This window comes from Rhinoraja longicauda, chromosome 20, assembly GCF_053455715.1.
Source record: "Rhinoraja longicauda isolate Sanriku21f chromosome 20, sRhiLon1.1, whole genome shotgun sequence".
Taxonomy (NCBI): Eukaryota; Metazoa; Chordata; class Chondrichthyes; order Rajiformes; family Arhynchobatidae; genus Rhinoraja; species Rhinoraja longicauda.
The window spans coordinates 26399062-26417805 of record NC_135972.1 but is presented as its reverse complement, the minus strand read 5'-3'; the positions used below and the strand labels follow the sequence as shown (position 1 = coordinate 26417805).

General features: G+C 38.6%; 1 protein-coding gene across 1 annotated transcript in view; it reads right to left on the bottom strand.

The window, feature by feature from the left end:
• LOC144603423 (leucine-rich repeats and immunoglobulin-like domains protein 3) overlaps positions 1-18153 on the bottom strand; it is a 44796-nt gene extending 26643 nt beyond the window's left edge. The window contains exons 1-3 of the mRNA XM_078416617.1: positions 17663-18153; positions 6185-6256; positions 6024-6098 (exon numbers count right to left, since the gene is read on the bottom strand). Coding sequence (XP_078272743.1) covers positions 6024-6098; positions 6185-6256; positions 17663-17877 — 362 coding nt within the window. The 5' untranslated portion in view covers positions 17878-18153. The remainder of the gene's footprint in view (positions 1-6023; positions 6099-6184; positions 6257-17662) is intronic.
• Between the last annotated feature and the right edge of the window lie 591 nt (positions 18154-18744).

Here is an 18744-nt window from a genome sequence, read left to right as displayed (position 1 = left end):
GACTGCTGAACAACATCTTAATGCAAGTGTATGTAGTCCTGCATTAAGACAAAGAGTTAGCTATGATGCCTTTCTGGTTAAAATATGGAGATGCGCATTTGAATAAGACACTGGAGGCCATCATTCCATGTAACGAAATTGGCATTTTAAAGGAAAAGTGCAAATTCTAAATGTATTCCCACCACTAGTGTTGCTGGTTAACAAAATCACAGCAGGCTAATGCAAATGAAACTTAATACCTTGCACTCTTTTTCCAACCAGCCCCAGTATTATCATCTTGATCAATTTGTTCCCCCAAGATAAGTCACTATCACCATGATCTCTGACAATATTACTATCACCCAGAATATTTTATGGCAGCTAATAATGCCAATTAGCCGGCATTGTGAACTTCTGCTTATAATCCTCCTTCTTACAACAGAATTGTTTGGCAGGGTCAAGAGAACTTTTGCATTGAATCAGTCAAAATAGCACACTTTGTACAGCACAGTGGAGCACTAAACATAAGATTTTACTTCATATCCCATTTCTTTAAAATCTCTCATCCACAAATTGAAGAATGGTGGCACAGCGGTAGAGTTGCTGCCTTACAATGAATGCAGCACCAGAGACCCGGGTTCGATCCTGACTACGGGTGCTGTCTGTACAGAGTTTGTACATTCTCCCCGTGACCTCACGGGTTTTCTCCGAAATCTTCGGTTTCCTCCCACACTCCAAAAAAGTAGTTAATTGCAGGTTAATTGGCTTGGTAAATGTAAAAATTGTCCCTGGTGTTGGGTAGTGTTAATATGTGGGATTCGCTGGTCGGAGTGGACCTGGTGGGGCAAGGGGCCTGTTTCCGCGCTGTATCTCAAAACTAAACCATCACTGCATTACAAAACTGCAGTACGTGAGGCGTTTCAACCAAATTAAAATTCTGCTATTGCGATTGAGTTTGAAAACAAGGCAGAGTGCATTATTTTGAAATCCAAAGGATGCTATTGCTCACAATAATTTTGGGCAATTGATTGTGTATTCAACAATGGATTAGAAACATTAAGTTACCACACCAATTAAATAAAAGGTGTCTACTTTCTCTTCACATTCTTTTTGCCTCCTTTCACAAATCATCCGGTGTTTCGTACATTCCAAATAAACTTAGTTTGCTCAGAGGTCACAGATTGAAGTGAATATTATCGAACTGTAAAACTAAAATTACAAGTGCACAAAGTTAGTTTTAAAACACTGGTCAACCTTATGCCATTATCAAAAGTCATTTAAAAGCTTTATTCTTTAAAAAGAAAAGCCAAAATTCACTAAGCACCCCATCGCTATTCAGACTTCAATCTGTGTCACTGGCCAAGCCACAAATAGATTTACTCCACTTTCTTTAAACCATTTGTATGCCTCAATTTGCAAATCTCAGATCAATAAACAGTCATCAATTGCCAGGCACAATTTGAACATTCTTCCCTTCCTATGCAGGAAGGAACAGCAGACGCTGGTTTAAACTGAAGATAGACACAAAAAGCTAGAGCAACTAGGCAGGACAGGCAGCATCTCTGGAGAGAAGGAATGGTGACATTTCAGGTTTCGACCCTTCTTCAGACTTCAATGTGAAGAAGAGCCTCGACCCAAAACGTCACCCATTCCCTCTCTCCAGAGATGCTGCCTCTGAGTTACTCCAGCTTTGCGTGTCATTCTTCCCTTCCTTCTAAAGAAATCACCCAATTTTACCATAACCTGGATCCTTTAAAGCACTTCACATATGCATACACCAAGCCACAAAGCTGCACATAGTTATTCTTGCAAACTGTTATTTATTTGTAATTGAGATTTCCATTTAAAAAAATCTGAAATTGACTTAAAAAGAGCAAACTACCTTTCAAGACAGTCAAAAATAACATAAAAAATCTTCCTTAGCTAAACCAAATTGTATTCAGCAAGTTTTATACAGAAACAAGTGAATCACATGATCAAAAAACAATGAAAATAATAAATTTTGACGACGTTTAGTTCATGTGATGTGCACAAATCAGCAGCTAGCTGCATCAAAACTCCTGTTGCCCTTTTATTTGCAAATGGCATGATTGATGTATGCATATTCAACTCGGAACGGCAGACTCTTTGGCTGCCTGAATGGCAGCAGATAATCTGGTACATTTTATAAAATGTAAATAAAATTTTATGCTTTAACTCTCACCAATAAAACTCTTTGCAAGTTTGTAATTCAAATTTTGTGGCACATTTCTCAAATGCCATCTGCTTTTCTCCTTTACCATTGGAAAACCCATATTCATATCATGTGTCACTTAGCTCTTATTCAAGCAGCACTGGAGACATACTGGCTGCACTAACTGACCTGGGCCTAATAAAAACAAACCCCAATAAATCACCAGATGTAAGTAATTGAGCAGTGATCAGATTAATTAATTGAATAGTTTCCTGGGAATTTATTGTTACCCAACCCCCAAAAATCAGAGCTCATTTTGAAGTAATCATCCTAGATGTTAACTGCAACTAGAAATTGTGGCACAATACTTGTTACATGAAAGAAAGTTTGATTAACTGAATTTGAGAATTTTGCTACAAATGAACATATGGAGGTAGTATAACTTTAGCCTGAAGAAAACTTGATTAGCTTGCACCCCATGTTTATCTGGTAACATTGCGTACTAATTTAAAATTTCTATTTCATCTTATGCCTCAGAGTCTTCAAAGTGTAGAATGACTGTTTTTCATTAAAGACAACAAGGAATAAAATATTTCATATTATGGTTTACAAATGTGTGTTCCTTCTCCAATAGGAAATGCCACACATGCAGTGTAGGATGTGCCAATGTTGAATATAAAGCAATTACACAAATCAGTTTCAAAATCCTTCAACAGGGATACAAACACATTAAAACAAAGGCTATCTCTTTCCCCTCATCCCAAATAGCTGTGTCTCAAAAATGCAAGAAAACTCCCTTGTTTTTAAAAACTTGGCCTAGGTACCATTAGTTTCAATAAAAAAAATATCCAACCAATTCAACAGCACCAGTAAAGGTGGAACACCAACAGATTTTAAAAATAGAAGATAACAGCCAAGATTAACCTTATTTATGTCAAAACTTCTGCAAAGTACCACATGTAGGGCAGTGGACGGTATGGATTAAAAAAGATTCCTTTAGTTTCCTTTTCATTAAACGTTTACAAAGACTTAGCTTACCATATAGATGAACAAACCAGTCAGCTGTAGCACAAACCCACTAGTTTCATGGTCTGTTACACATTTATGAGGTGAAACAACCTTCACCCATCATTGATTCAATTCAAGCATTTTGTTAAATGTGGTCTTGTACACTTACTTCTCGCATCACTTTGCTTCTCAGAAACTTCAACATCCCATTCTTCTGCATGGAATGGGAAGAATCTTCAATGAAGATGTGTGTGGAAATAGATGCATATCCACTGTAAAGGCACTCTGTATCTGAATCTCTGTATCTGAGCTCCAGGACACAAATGTGACTCAGTTCCCTTACTGACAACTTGTTAGTCAGGATGAAAGGTAGTGTGATCTAGGCTCTGGTAGTTCACCATAACAACCTCCTACATTGACATGGTGAATAACCAACATAACCTGAAGGGCAGAGTGTACAGGATTTGGAGATATTTAAAGGACAAAAACCCTCTTAAAAAACACAAGCTGATCGGAAATGTACACAGATAGTGCTTATAATACTAAGTATATTAGATATAGTTGTAGGCCACAGTAATGGACCCTTCTGCCCAGCTTATCTATACTGACCATGATCCTCATCTACACCAAAGATTGCTTTCTGGCAGTGCACACAACTCCAAGTCAGAGAGCATGAAATTTCCAGTCCCCATTTTAAAGACTCGGGTAAATCTAGGCAGGCACTCACATGCAGTACTGAGAATGTGAGCTATACTCTCAGAAATAGTCTTTCAGATTATAGATTAAACCACTACCTCAGCAGCCTTTTTAAGTGGACAGGATTCTGTAGCTATTTCAGAGGTCATTATCTCTCTGCTGTTTGCAAGATCAAAATGTGTGAACATTTTCTGCCACATTTATTACTTTACAACAGTGACCAAACTTTAAAATACAGTATTACAGTAAATGAATACTGTAACATGACTTTTAAATACTAAAGCTGGAAACGTGAATACTGGGTTTACTTTAGAAATGACTATAGCTGGTATATTGTATCATACAACACAAATATCCTATAACATGGAAACAGGCTATTTGGATTTAACTCATCCAAGTTAACCAGTGGGCACCCTTCAATATTAATCCCATTGTTCAGCACTTGGCCCTTAGTTTTCTTTACCCAAGAGATAAGTGCTCATCAGGACATTTAAATTATATCAGCTACCCGGCTTCAACCAGTCTCTCAGGCACATCAGTCTGGGTGAAAATAATCACCTAAATCTCTTCCTCTCATTCTGAACCTATGTCCTCTAGTTTTATCCATCTTGGGTATGGGGATAATTTCCTCCAATCTATTTTATTTTTACCTCCTTGTTCTTGTATAACTCTTAACCCTTCCACTCCAGAGTAAACAAGCCTATCTTCAAGCCTTTCTTTATAACTACATTGCTCTATTCCAGTCATGTCCTGGTGAATCTCCTCCACACCTCACCAGCACCATCCATACATTTCCTTTAGCATGGTGACCAGCGGGCACATGGTGCTTCAGCCAAGATTTGACCGGGTTTTATAGAATTACTTCCCTACTTCTATATTTAACAAATGAATGGCAACATCCCATGCATATTACGTTTTTTCATTCTAGGAATATGCGACGTCCATTTTCTTTAGTAAATGTGGTTTCACCCCACCAGTCCCCACATCGAACCCAGTCTTTGACATTTTGGTCATATCCAACGTGATCCCACCACCAGTCACATCTTCAAATTCCAGTCCCTTTTTGCCTTCTCACTGCAACTCCTTGGTTCACTTGTCCCTTCCCACTCAAACCACCCCCTCCCCACTCAAACCACCCCCTCCCCAGGTACTTTGCAACTGCAGGAGATGCAATACCTGTCCTTTACAGTGAATAAATTCCAACTTGGAACCTCTGCCAGTTCCAGAAAATAATCAAAGACAACATTCAAGCACAGTGGCCTAGCCATACTAACTTTAGTGATACGCATCATTGGCCACATCACACAGTACACCAAAAATCCTGTAATTTAAAAGCCACAAAATGGATACATTTAGGTTTGCCTGCAAATCCAATTCAAGCAACATCCTGATATTTTTACTTTTCCTTGCATTGGCAGTGTGCAATCGGCAATGTGCAAGACCCATCAAAACCCATGCATAGCCAATGCAAATAAAAGATCGTATAAAACCCAAAGCTAATGTAACTACAAAAATTAACATCTGCATTGTATAGCACTTCAATCATTGCTTTTGAAACATAATACATTTGATAAATGTTCATGCAACCAACAGTCTGCACTGGCAACATCCCTCTACACAGAAATAGACAATTGGCGAGATGGAGGCAAATAAAACTACACTTGCTGGAATTCAAAGCAGAAAAAGAAGAGCAGCTGGAGGAAGTCAGCATGTCAAGCAACATCATGGAGTGAAATACAGTCGATATTTTGGGCTGAGACCCTTCATCTAGACTCAGACTGAGACCAGATATTTCTCCTTTTGGTAAAAAGAAACAGAATACGGAGGAACTGCTTTTACCAATACACAGAATTATTTTCTGTGCTGAATAACATTAATCGAGGCTGATAAAACAAGCAAACATCCCACTCAAAGAGTGGCATCATCATCATCACTAGGCCGGCGCGGGTTCATTGTTTAGATTATGAATTTAACATACAATCAAGCCAATTTCCACAAAATCTTCTCCCTCCCTACAATGCTAGGAATAATATTCCTGAATTGTCCAGTACCCATGGACACCACCATAAAAGATGAATGTGATGATAGAATGTACATAGCCTTGCTTTGTGGCATTTCAAAAAGCTACAAAGTCCTGAGTAATAAAAAAGTAAAAGGTATCACTTACAGCAAAAGAAGGGTAATGTTTGCAGCTATAATTCCAAAGCTTGGGATTGTAGTTAGTTCATTGCGAGTTATTTTTCTGAAAATCAAAAAGGTAAAGTCAGAAATGGATAATACACACCAGCAGTAGTTAATTCTACAGTGTACAAATACAATGCGACTTACACTTCCTGTAAGTTGTGCAGATGGTTAAACAAGCTGCCATTGATAGAAGTAATTCGATTATGACTCAAGTCCCTGAAAGAAAATTACACATTAATGTGAAATTCCATTTTTAGCATATAATTTGTAACATAATTTAATAAAATTCACTTAATTTTTCATGCCAAGTATTATGCGAAAATTAGGCATGAACTAAACTTGCTTCAACTTTTGGTTTAATGAACAAAAAGCAATTCCCCAATAGCAGATAAACCAGACTTCCTTATATAACTTTGAGATAGCAAACCAAATAAGTCACAATTACAACTTCATGCTCTTTAGTTCGGATACAGGACAATGTGTGGGAAGGAGCTGCAGATGTTGATTATATACCGAAGATAGACACAAAATGCTGGAGTAACTCAGCGGGATAGGCAGCATCACTGGAGAGAAGGAATGGGTGACGTTTCAGGTCAAGACAATATAGTTCTCCTACTCTGGTTCCTCGTGATGTGTACAAGAAGCAACAGTATGATCAGATGCCTCTTCCTGCAGTTACTAAATGCTCAAGATAAAATACAATCATCTATGACATTCTTTGGGGCAAAATAGTCAGCTGAATAATCACTAAACAGGTTCACTTGGTGGATAAATATTATGGGGCTGCTGATGTGAAAAGAACCATGCCTCTGCTTGTATACAATGCTGCCCACAGAACAAGAGTCTCAGATTTTTTTCCATTAAAATGTTGTTAGACCATGCTTTCTAAAATTACACAGGTAATGCATTTTTCCCAATCATGTAAATTAGTTTTAAGACAATAAGTGACAAATGTCATCACAATTTGTTGTAGTGACAAGGAACTACAGGTGCTGGATTACACTAAAGGACATAAAATGCTAGGCAACATCTCTGGAGAACATAGATAGGTGACATTTCGGGACAGGGTATTTCAGACTGATTGTAAGGGGAAACTATTTGTTCTGATACAGTCCTCAACAAGAGAACGTTATTTGCTTTGTTTAAGCAATTGAGAAGCACTAGAATTATTCTTCAGCGAGAAAAAAAACCACAGAAAAAACATCTTTACAAAATTTCTTAAGCATCTGTATATTCAATACTGAAACATACGAATATTAATTCAAGTTATTCCTTACTTGAGTGTGAAGAATTAAAGCCTGAAAATTTTTACTTGAACTTGGATTTCTGGCCAATATTTTATTTGAGGCAACGTTGTTCAAAATGATTATTCTAGTTGACATTAATTAACTACTTTACATCAAGGGTTGTGCACAACTAACTCTCAAACTAAACAGGCAGAGTACAAAAACCCTGCAGATTTTGAACTGCAATCTCTATCACAACACGCATTGGAAATAAGCTTGCAGAAAGGCCCATTAGACAACTATAGACAAGCAGATCGGTTCTGCTGTGGCAGAATAGTGTTCAGTAAAAAATGGGTTTAAAGTACAAAATTCTCCAATTACCAAGATCTGTGCAAGAGCATCATACTGTGGAGCAAGACACCAGCTTAGAGTTCAAGCACTAAATATGAAAACAGCATTCAACCCATTTTAAGCTGCCCTAGCTCCATACTGCAGTTACATAATGTTGAAAGGCTGGAGCGATTGGGCTTGTATAAACTGGAATTTAGAAGGATGAGGGGGGATTGGACACATTAGAGGCAGGAAACATGTTCCCAATGTTGGGGGAGTCCAGAACAAGGGGCCACAGTTTAAGAATAAGGGGTAGGCTATTTAGAACGGAGATGAGGAAGAACTTTTTCAGTCAGAGAGTGGTGAAGGTGTGGAATTCTCTGCCTCAGAAGGCAGTGGAGGCCAGTTCAATGGATGTTTTCAAGAGAGAGCTGGATAGACCTCTTAAGGATAGCGGAGTGAGGGGGTATGGGGAGAAGGCAGGAACGGGGTACTGATTGAGAGTGATCAGCCATGATCGCATTGAATGGCGGTGCTGGCTCAAAGGGCTGAATGGCCTACTCCTGCACCTATTGTCTATTGTCTATAAGAACAAAGTAAAAATCAGAGACATTAACAGTACAATAAGGCAAGGAGATTTCTGTGAACAATAGAAACATACTCAAGTTCAATTTGCATCATGCTTGCTTATAGGCTTAAACAAATATTGTAAATCACTGTCACATGTATCTGGGAGCAAGTTAGCAACTAAATTATAACAATAACGCATTAAAAATGTTTTTTCAATTCCAAAATCAATTTCTAGAATTCTGGCTTTTAAAAAGATCCACTCAAAATGCACTCTTTTCCCAAAGACCAATCCGTTACCACTTTTTCTAAACTTGGTTTTAGAAAGTGCAGACACAAAAGTCTGGAAGCAACATAGGTGCAAGTCTCTACTAGAAGAACAGCTTGTTTTAGTAAAGGATTATTTTCAGCTAAGGAATTTTCTGCATATGGCAACTTGCCCTTGAAAAGTGCTGTGTCCCACTTCACACATAAATTTCTTCACACTTACAAAATCCAAACTCAAGACAGTCACCATTTATGGAAATAGATTCCAGACAACTGTTTTGACCAAAGAAGTTTAAATAGTGTCTCACCTTTTTGCCTAAAATTGGTTGAACTAACGTTAAGTTCAAATGAGATTCAAACTATTTTATATCCATTTTTTTAGGACTGCTGTTAACACCAAAATAAAAGAAAATGTAAGTAACACATTTGCTTTACAATTACAATGCTATGATGTGGCTCAATCTGTATTTCACTGTGGGAAGTGAAACAGACAATCTGGTCAAGACAGATTTCACAATTGACCTACATTTGATTAACTGGTCTCACCAGAGCTGCACTGAAAGTTAAACAATTATTGTTGCTGGGACAAGCAGTAGAGAGGGAAATTATTCACAATTCCTTCTTGATTGCTCCAGGTTTAGCATTCATGTGAACTTTAGATAAAGAAACACATATCCAATATCCCCATCTTCAAAACAAGAAAAATGTTCTGACATGTTCACGGTCACTTTTGTTTTTAGAAGGCAAGGGAAAGACAGCAAGTGTCATACCTTACTGACTTCCTACAGATTGAAACCATTCATAACTCAGGTCACTCTCCTGCACATCAGATCAACATGTTATTTTTATGATCAGTCTTTCCTGGTTTAGTTTTATGTATAGACACAAGTTAAAAAAGGCTAGAGAACTCAGTTGAAGCATTCTGAAACTAAACCTAACGCCTCATTTAGTATCTAACCCAGCTTTCTCAGTAACTTTTAAAATGCCAATTGCTTTTTGTAATATATACAACAAAACTGTCCAACTAATTCCAATATAATTTTCAATGCTCTTTGCACTCAGGCTTCTCACCAAGATAATTTTTGAAAAATTGCTATATTACTATATTTTCAGTGCTCTCCAATCACAAAAAAATGATCAGTTACCACCAATAGCACTCATCACCTTAAAAACTGTAACTGACTTTCCTGATCTAGCCTCATCTGCTTCAGTTAAAGTTGGTCCAGTATACTCACCTTGTTCATTCACATTACCGATATCATTTGATAAAGCTATGTTCATTCTGGAAGGTTTTAATTTCTTTTAGATTCTAGCATTCAATAATAGACCAAAAAATAATTATTATATACAAATTTATCACAATGACTGTTCCATTCCACTACTTACAGACTATATTAGTTGCGACTATTACCAGATATCGCTTACAATCTAATATAATATGTAATTAGATTGCCCATAAAGCTTCATGGTGATGGAATACAGAGATGTACTCAAATGTCCATGGGGTTAAGTATTCAAGCAAGGCTTAAGCCATGCCTTGTGGAAGCAGAGGAATTACTGGGGTTAAGGACAACAAATAAAACACTTGAATTTATAGAGCAACTAATCATATGTTTAAAACTTTCAAAGTACAAAACTCTATGAATCTGTTAGCATGTGGTTTCCATTCATCGGGCAATCACTTTACTGATTACTTCCCATCTGATAAAGGTTCTAGATTAATCACCATTCAAAAAGGTACTGACGAGGCAGGATATTAAAAACAAATGTAACTCAAAACACCTCTATTATATTAACTAAACGTAGGGATGTTTATAACTTAAACTTTGATTCCAGTGCTGCAATTAAACAACTGATCTGGGTTCCAACATTTGATGAATAGCCAACAATCTAACGTCAATTAGATGACCATGCTCAACAGTGCTCATGTGGGCTACCTGTTTGCCAATAGTCATCTTAAGCATGAACGAATGCGACCAGTCAATACCACAGTGCAAAGGCAGTAAAGAGCTAATTTCAAAAATTCTAAGAAAATGGAAACTTGAGGACAGATTGCTATTTGATTGCTGCTATCAAGAAATGCTTCTGTGCTACAAAAAGTTTTATCTCACAGTAGACACTTCTATTTGAGTAATGCTAAACAGATTTTAAATCAATACCGTAACATGGGGTAGGATCAGCTAATTCAGCAGAAAATTAAGCATACTGGGAGGAGAAATCACAAAGCTCTAACTACTTTTAAGACACCAATATTGAGTGACCCATTAATCAGCCCTGTATGTGAAAAGTTCTCAGTCTGGATTGCATACAAAAGCAGCTGCAGAGAACAACTCCTTACCATCTGTTTTCCTGAGTTCCAAAATAATAAAATCAAGTGTTATTCTTTTGGATCCAATTCATTTTTTGATTTTCTTTAGAAAAATTCAAGTTGATAGAATGTCATTTGCAAAAAAAAGGGTTTCATATTGGGCCACAAAGTTACTTATTAGTGGAGAATTAGATCTGATAACGCCAATCACTCTACTGAGTAAAGGCTATTAAATAAATAAAGATTCCATCAGCCTGAGAATGTCAAAATCCCCCTCACCATTACCATTTTCTAAACAGTACATAGATTATTAGTGATAACAGATTATTAAAGATCACAATCTAAACTGGAAACCATAAAGGGATTTCTCTCACATTTCCAATCTAAACCCTTGATTAGATAGCCTCAATCAGTTCCTTATAACCACAAGATCTCCTTTGTAATTAACTGTGAACTGAGAAGCAAGATTTCTAGTATGTTAACTGCAGTGTTAATTTTAAAAGTAAAAAGGAATTTAGCAAAAGATCTATAGAGTTTTTTTGCCTTATTTCATAGATATTTCTATCACGGTCCTGCATGTGGGCTCTAGGAAAGGTTTTTTAAAGTAGGATAATGTGGCAGATGGTGTTACACAGTCACTTCATATGTTGCATCTCACATTTGTTTCTTAACATCTATTCTCACCTCCACTTAACAGCTTTTAAACACATTTAATGGAATGTGGATGAAGAATAAATAAACCACTAGAAAGCAAAAGGAATGGGGCATTGCTATTTTGCTGCTTCTCATTTCATTTATAGCCATTGAATTTTAGCCGACTTGCATGGCAGATAAGACCAAATTTAAAAAAAGTATACAACAGGCAACAGTTCAAACAACAACCACAACCACCCTAGTCAGTAAACCCTTAAGTACGCATAAAGAATCCTTACTAAAAGATCAGCTAATCACACTTTTACGAATTTACCAGTTAAGTTAGCATTAACATACAACTTTTAATTTGGTTTGGTAAATTATAGTTATGCTTTCCACTGCAAAGTACTTCTCCAATTAGAAATTATTAACTTTTGTATTTACACTGCAATTGACAAGTGCTGAAGTATTTATGTTTGACCACAGCTTCAAAGAACAAATAAACAAGTTGGATGGTAATCCAATGAGTGAATTCAATTCATAAATAATTACTCAGAGGCCAAACATAAGTTTCAGTCCTAAAATAACTACGCCAGATTGATTTTTGGGCTCCAAACCTTTCCCATACTTCAGCTAAGATTCTCTCTTCTACTTGCTCCCGAAGTTATCCCAAAGTCTCTAGTTGCCCCAACTGTGTGATGCCAACATACAAAAATGAATAATGGGTTTCTAAGGGCTATTCAACAAGAAACCCATTTCCCTAAAGAGATAGAAACAAAATGCTGGAGTAACTCAGCGGGACAGGCAGCATCTCTGGATAGAAGGAATGGGTGAAGTTTTGGGTCCAGACCCTACTGAATGTCTGAAGTTCTAGACCCAAAACATCGCCCATTCCTTCTATCCCGAGATGCTGCCTGTCTCGCCCAGTTAGTCCAGCATTTTGTGTCTATCATCAGTGTAAGATAGCATCTGCAGTTCCTTCCAACACATTCCTCCCCAAAGAGATCCTGTCTGCACTGCACCATGAATTTAGTTTTCAAATTTAGTACATAAAAAACGCAAATCAGGAATTAAAAAAATATATGCACCTCTTCCTTAGAATAACTACACTGGGACTATTGCAGATCAACCACTGAGATCATATTACCAACTAACTATGACCTTAAGTTCATGCAACTATTCAAGCAAAACCCCCAGCAGCATTCGTCACACTGTCACTTTGTCAGCTCTTCCGCCCCCCCCAAAAAAAAGGCCAGAGTCCAAAACCACTTATCAGCCAGATATCACCTGACACAATTACTGGTACAACTACTATTACTTGCATATTGATTGTAGTGCAGGTTCAGTTTCAAATTGAACCAATAATATAAAAGTGCAGCAACGGCAAATAGCAGAAACTGCAAGAATCCAACACTTCCCCATTCAAAAGCTCTATTTTTTAATCCTGATTTATTAATTAAATGTTGCATTGTTCCTCAATCAACAATCTGTGCCGTGGATGCATCTTGCCTGGAATGTCTCCATCCACTTTCTTCCTCTTACACTGAGGAGAAACAACCTGTTCAGCATCTTATGCTGAATATTGGAAAAGATCAATCTTCTGCGTAACTACTGGCTGGGGGAGAAAAGTTCATACTACTAAAGTGCCAATAAGGTGTGTACCAACTCGGAGAGCTGCCCAAGTTATTTTGGTATAATTATGAGGAACATTGAAAATACAGCAAATAAACAGGCCCTTCAACCCACAATGTCCATACCAAACATGATACCAAGTTAAACAAATTTCCTCTATCACATGCCTCCATTCACTGTGCCTATACAAATGTCTCAAGCCCTCCTGTTGTATCTGTCTCTACCACCATTCCTGACAATGTGTTCCAGGCACCCATCACTCTGTAAAAAGACTTGTCTTTAAACTTTGCTCCCTCACCTTAAAGCTCTGCCCTCATGTCCATCCTGGAAAAAAGAACATTGAATCTTTCCCATTCTAATTATGTCTTCTGCTTATTGGACGGAATTGCACTGATAAAGTAATTAAAACATCAGATTACAGTAACCATAGGGTTAAAAGGATGAAAGGTAGCAGAGTTTCAAACATTCCTTCTAGAGCCTTGTAACTTTGTCTTGACATGCAACCTTAAAATCCTTTGCTTTTTGACCATGCATTTGTCATTTGCTGACTATCATAATGTAGATGATGTCACCTCGAAACTACCATTTCAAGCAACTATTAAAAGCACAAACTGGTATGGTAAAATATCCTATCCATGAGTGAGGACTACATCAAACATGGAGTAAAACATCCACATTTAAATCACTTTCCCTTGTATTTAAATTTAAGTTGAGCAGTCTTGACCCGAAACGTCACCTATTCCTTCTCTCCAGAGATGCTGCCTGCCCGCTGAGTTACTCCATCACTTTGCATTTATCTAAAGTGAAGTTGAATTTATTTGGGTTAATTGGAATTAATTGTGTTAGCAGCCAAACATTCACAGTACCATTTTGCTGAACACTAGTGCTTGCTCTGCCAAGGTCTGCTGCATCTCCCATTTGCTAACCATTTTAACTCTTCAATACCATACTGACCTTTCTGTTCTGGGCCACCTCCATTGCCAGAGTGTGGCCACTTGCAAACTGGAGGAACAGTACCTCATATTCAGCTTGCAACCTAATGGTATGAACATTGAATTCTCCAATTTTAGTTGATAACCCTCCTCCGACTTCCCTGTGCCTCACTTGGAAGCACACCTATTTCACTCCTTCCCCCATCTCCTGCTACATATTCCTTCCTCCAGTTTCACATCTCGCATCACTTCTAACCTTATGTCATACTTTTTCTCTTTTCATCTCTGGCCTTTGTCAACCATCTGCTCATCAAAACACCCCCTCACCTATCATTTGAAAACTGCCTTTTGTAAACCTATCTACTTTATCTCCCCCCCCCCCCCCCCCCCACCCAACTACAATTCATCTGAAGGGTCCAAACCAAAATGTTGCCTATACACGTTCTCCAGAGATACTGCCCGACCCACTGAGTTACTCCAGAGGTGTTCTTTCTTTGTAAACTGGCATCTGCAGCTCCTTGTGTCTACATTCACAGTACCTATTTTGTTTTAAACACGTTAATTGGTTTGCATTAAATAATGAATTCCAATACGCGAGATTTTCCATAAAGACTGAAGGCATCTTGAAAATCAGAAACAATAACGATTATAGAACATCAGGAATGCACAAGACTGGTATTGCATTGTTTGAAAATAGTTAAGCCAAAGTAGCACAGCAGAGATGCTAGAGTTGGTCCAACTCCCAATCTTCTAGAGGGCAAATAAAAGGAAATGCAATTAAAATTGTTTTGTGGAAGATATCAAACAGGCTACAGTGGTTAACAATACTAACCCATGGGTAGTAATCCTAAGCAATGTGGGCAGGCTAATTAAAGGAAAATGAAAATATCAAGAGTAAAATCATGACATTAAGTCAAAGAAGAATGTGAATTTCTAGAAGCCAGACAACAGGAAAGACTTTAGTGAAGGGTTTAGTGAATTGTTTAAAACTGAGTACACAGATAACATCGAGATGTATTATGAATGTGATAGTCGGTGTGCGAACGACGATAATAAAGGTTGGGTCAATCCACATCACAATGTCACTCGCTGCAAATAATCGTGGATGTAAGGAATATTTTGAAGATGTGCTGATATCAGAGATATGGCAGAAAAGAATTAACATTGAAGGGTGGCAAAGTGAGTTGAACATTTTTTGTTTGGAATCATTGAAAGAATATTTTCAAATGTATTTAATTTGACTTTGTAAGATCTTGCTGTGTGTATATTGGCTGCCTTGCTTCTCTATAAAAAAAATGCGATGACCATACTTCAAAATTAATTGGCCATAAGGTGCTTTGGAATGCCCGAAAGTACAAAACAAAAGTTTATTTTGGTTGTTAATACTGAAGGAATTAAAATGTTCACCTTCATTTCCAAAATCAAAACAAATAAGGGGCGATTTTGGAATTGCTGATGAAATTGCCCAAAACTTTGCCAAATTAAATTACTACAAGTATACAGTGTTAGGTATACCTGGACAATGAGAGGTTTATATTAAACTGATCCCCAATCCCAAAGCAACACACTATTTTTCACAGGAAGTGTTTGATTAACAGTGAGACATTTAGAAATGTAACATGAACAAGGTATGATGTAAACAGAAGAGATACTGAATGTTTTCTTTTGAGCCATTCGCAAATTCTCTGACCGGTGATCACAATTATGTGCCCCAACTGAGCTACTAGTACTTGTTTACACAACTGGAAACTATCCACAGCTGCTCTTCCTATAGACATTTCTCAGCTAATAGAACATGTGGGTGTAATTCCACAATGTTGAAGTGAGTGAAATATTAACAAAAAACATTACATACTAAAAACTGTTCCGGCAGTTGCATTGGCTTTGTGCACAAAAAATGTACTATGGAAAATTTTAAAGCAACAAAACCACTTTTTGTTTTACATCATCTAATAAAAATGGAATCCCAACCACAAATTGGAGTTCCATTAATTCTACCAAGTTCAATACATGTTTTTAAATCAGATTTCAAGATGTTTTAAAACAAGTTAATTAAAAAATTGGGCATGATTGTGTTTTTTTTAAATTTCAGGCAATTTCCCTTTTAAATCTGTTGCATCTAAACACTATATTATCTAAAATTATACTTCTGTTGTAGTTTTGTGGACAAACACAATACAAAATTTATCCCACGCCAGATTTTTAACATACTAAGACCAAACACTAAATAACCAAAAGTTGATTTTATTTTAATTGAAAAAGGAAACATTCTCCACAAATCAAATCACTTTTGAAAATCCATGTAATTTACTTATTTTTAATTCTTCGATAGCATGCCGTTTGTGAGTAGCCAAGAGTTTCAAAGTCCATTTAAGAAAGAGCTATTCATGTTTCGTGAGCAAGGCAGCATTACTGCAGGATGAGCTAATTTGAAGGGAATTAGCCAAAACTAATTGTACGCCTTCCTGCTTTGTTCAACATTTGGACCCTTCTCTACACATGGTCAAATGATGAAGAGCTGCAAAAGTTAGGACTACTAATCTATTGATTTATTTTATAGTTTCCAGCAATATTAATTATTTCAACTCAAATATTCAACCTTTTTCTCGCTCTTTGGCTCCCCTACACTTTCTAAAGGACCTTTGCCCTTTAGGTCGCAATTCCAGATGTACTAAACACTCTTCCACTTCAGTCAAGTGGCCACAAAACTACATAATAAACGGTTCCACAGGAGGAAGCATCTCACACCATCTATTTCTCTTATTGCCTTAAACATTGCTTTTTAATAAAACATCAATTGCGATGAAAAATGTAAATGGCCACAAATAGCAACCAAATCAGAGGCGTCGTTTAATCGTTAAACGGAAACATTACTTGCTCATTTACATCTCGAATGCAAAATGTTACAGGGCGGCACGGTAGCGCAGCGGTAGAGTTGCTGCTTTACAGCGAATGCAGCGCCGGACTCAGGTTCGATCCTGACTACGGGTGCTGCACTGTAAGGAGTTTGTACGTTCTCCCCGTGACCTGCGTGGGTTTTCTCCGAGATCTTCGGTTTCCTCCCACACTCCAAAGACGTACAGGTATGTAGGTTAATTGGCTGTGTAAATGTAAAAATTGTCCCTAGTGGGTGTAGGATAGTGTTAATGTATGGGGATCGCTGGGCGGCACGGACTTGTATATATATGATGATGATGATAATTTGTTTAACTGGCTTACACTATGACATCGAGCGTCGTAACTGGACCTCCAAATACATTAGGGTGAAAACTCGTTCGTTGTCCAAGTGCAATATGCGTTGCAATGTCCAATACAGATGCACTTGGACACCCAAAGGCACCAGGATCTCTACCCCAAACATAAATGTTGCAAGAGAGCCCTCGAATCAACATCTCAACTCTACGGGAAAGTTTTATTTTTAAGAAGACCGTAATCGATTTAATCAAGAGTTGTAAACCACGTTTGTGCAGGGTACAGATGTACATCTTCGAAGGAGAAATCCACCTTTCGTTGTCAGGTTTTCACTCAAATCGGCAGCAAATCATGAGAACTTTGCAATGCAACAAAAGTCCCGTTTGCCAAAACACAAACGAATGCGTTTTCTCTCCATTGCGAAACTCGGATTTAAAAAAAAAAATTGTGTGGGTGGGTGGGTGGAGAAATGTTTCTGGGAAGGATGGAGGAGAGTGGAAAAGAATGGGGAAAGTTTACATGGGTGCATACTCACAGGCGGACGATGTGGCCGGGCAGCGGGTGAGGCAGGCGGCTGAGCTTGCAGCGGCTGCAGTCCAGCAGCTCAGCCCGGCACGAGCAGCAAGGCGGGCAGGCGCGAGGCGGCTCCAGGGCAACGGCGGCCGGGACCGGCGCGCAGAGCAGCGCGAGCGCCGCGCCGAGCAGCAGCAACGGCGTCGAGCTGAGCGGCCACTTCCGCATCCAAGGCATCCTTCACTTCTCTCTTATTGTTTTCCTCAACCCACCACCACCACCTCAGTTTTCTTTATGAGAGTTTTTCTCTCTCCCCCCACACCACTACCACGAATCCCCCACCGTCCAAACTCCGGATTCCCGTCAACAATATATCTTGTTCTCAAGATAAATGTAAGACGATCGGTGAAACTCGACTTGGGGGGGAAAAAAAAGTTGGTAAGTCCTGAACTCTTGATAAATTCCAGTCGGCTATCGATTTGCCGCAGTTAAGGACACGACTATGTACGACGTCTTGCAGTGAGAACAAACTAGTCTCCAGCCGCCTCCCACTCCACAGCCCTGCTGCCGCCTCCCTCCCTCATTGGGCCGCGCTGATTCCCACGTGACCGTCCCGCCAGGTGAATGCTGGGATGAGTAGTTGCACAGTGTCGGGCGGGCTCGCCCCGTGCCGCCATGGCGTGTGCCGATAGGACTACAGTCCGCAGGCCGCATTGCGCGTCCATGCATGCATGTGTGCAAAGGGTAGGTGTCATGAAGGGTGCAATACCTGAGGGGTGAGGGTTGGACTGTGCAGTTTGTGGTTACCTCACCCCTAACGTTGAAATTATGAAGGGTCCACAGTGCGCACCCATGCATGTATGTAAAAGGTGTCACAGTGCGCACCCATGCATGTATGTAAAGGTGTCATGAAGGGTGCAATACCCCTGGGCGAGGGTCGGAGGTGCAATACCTTGGTGTTGGAAGTGCACTTTTTGGTTCCCACGCCCCTAACGTTAGTAAATTGTAATAAAATGTCTAAAGACATTCCCGACGTGAAACGTCACCTGTCCATATTCTCCAGAGATGCTGCCTGACCCACTGAGTTACTCCAGCACTTTGTAT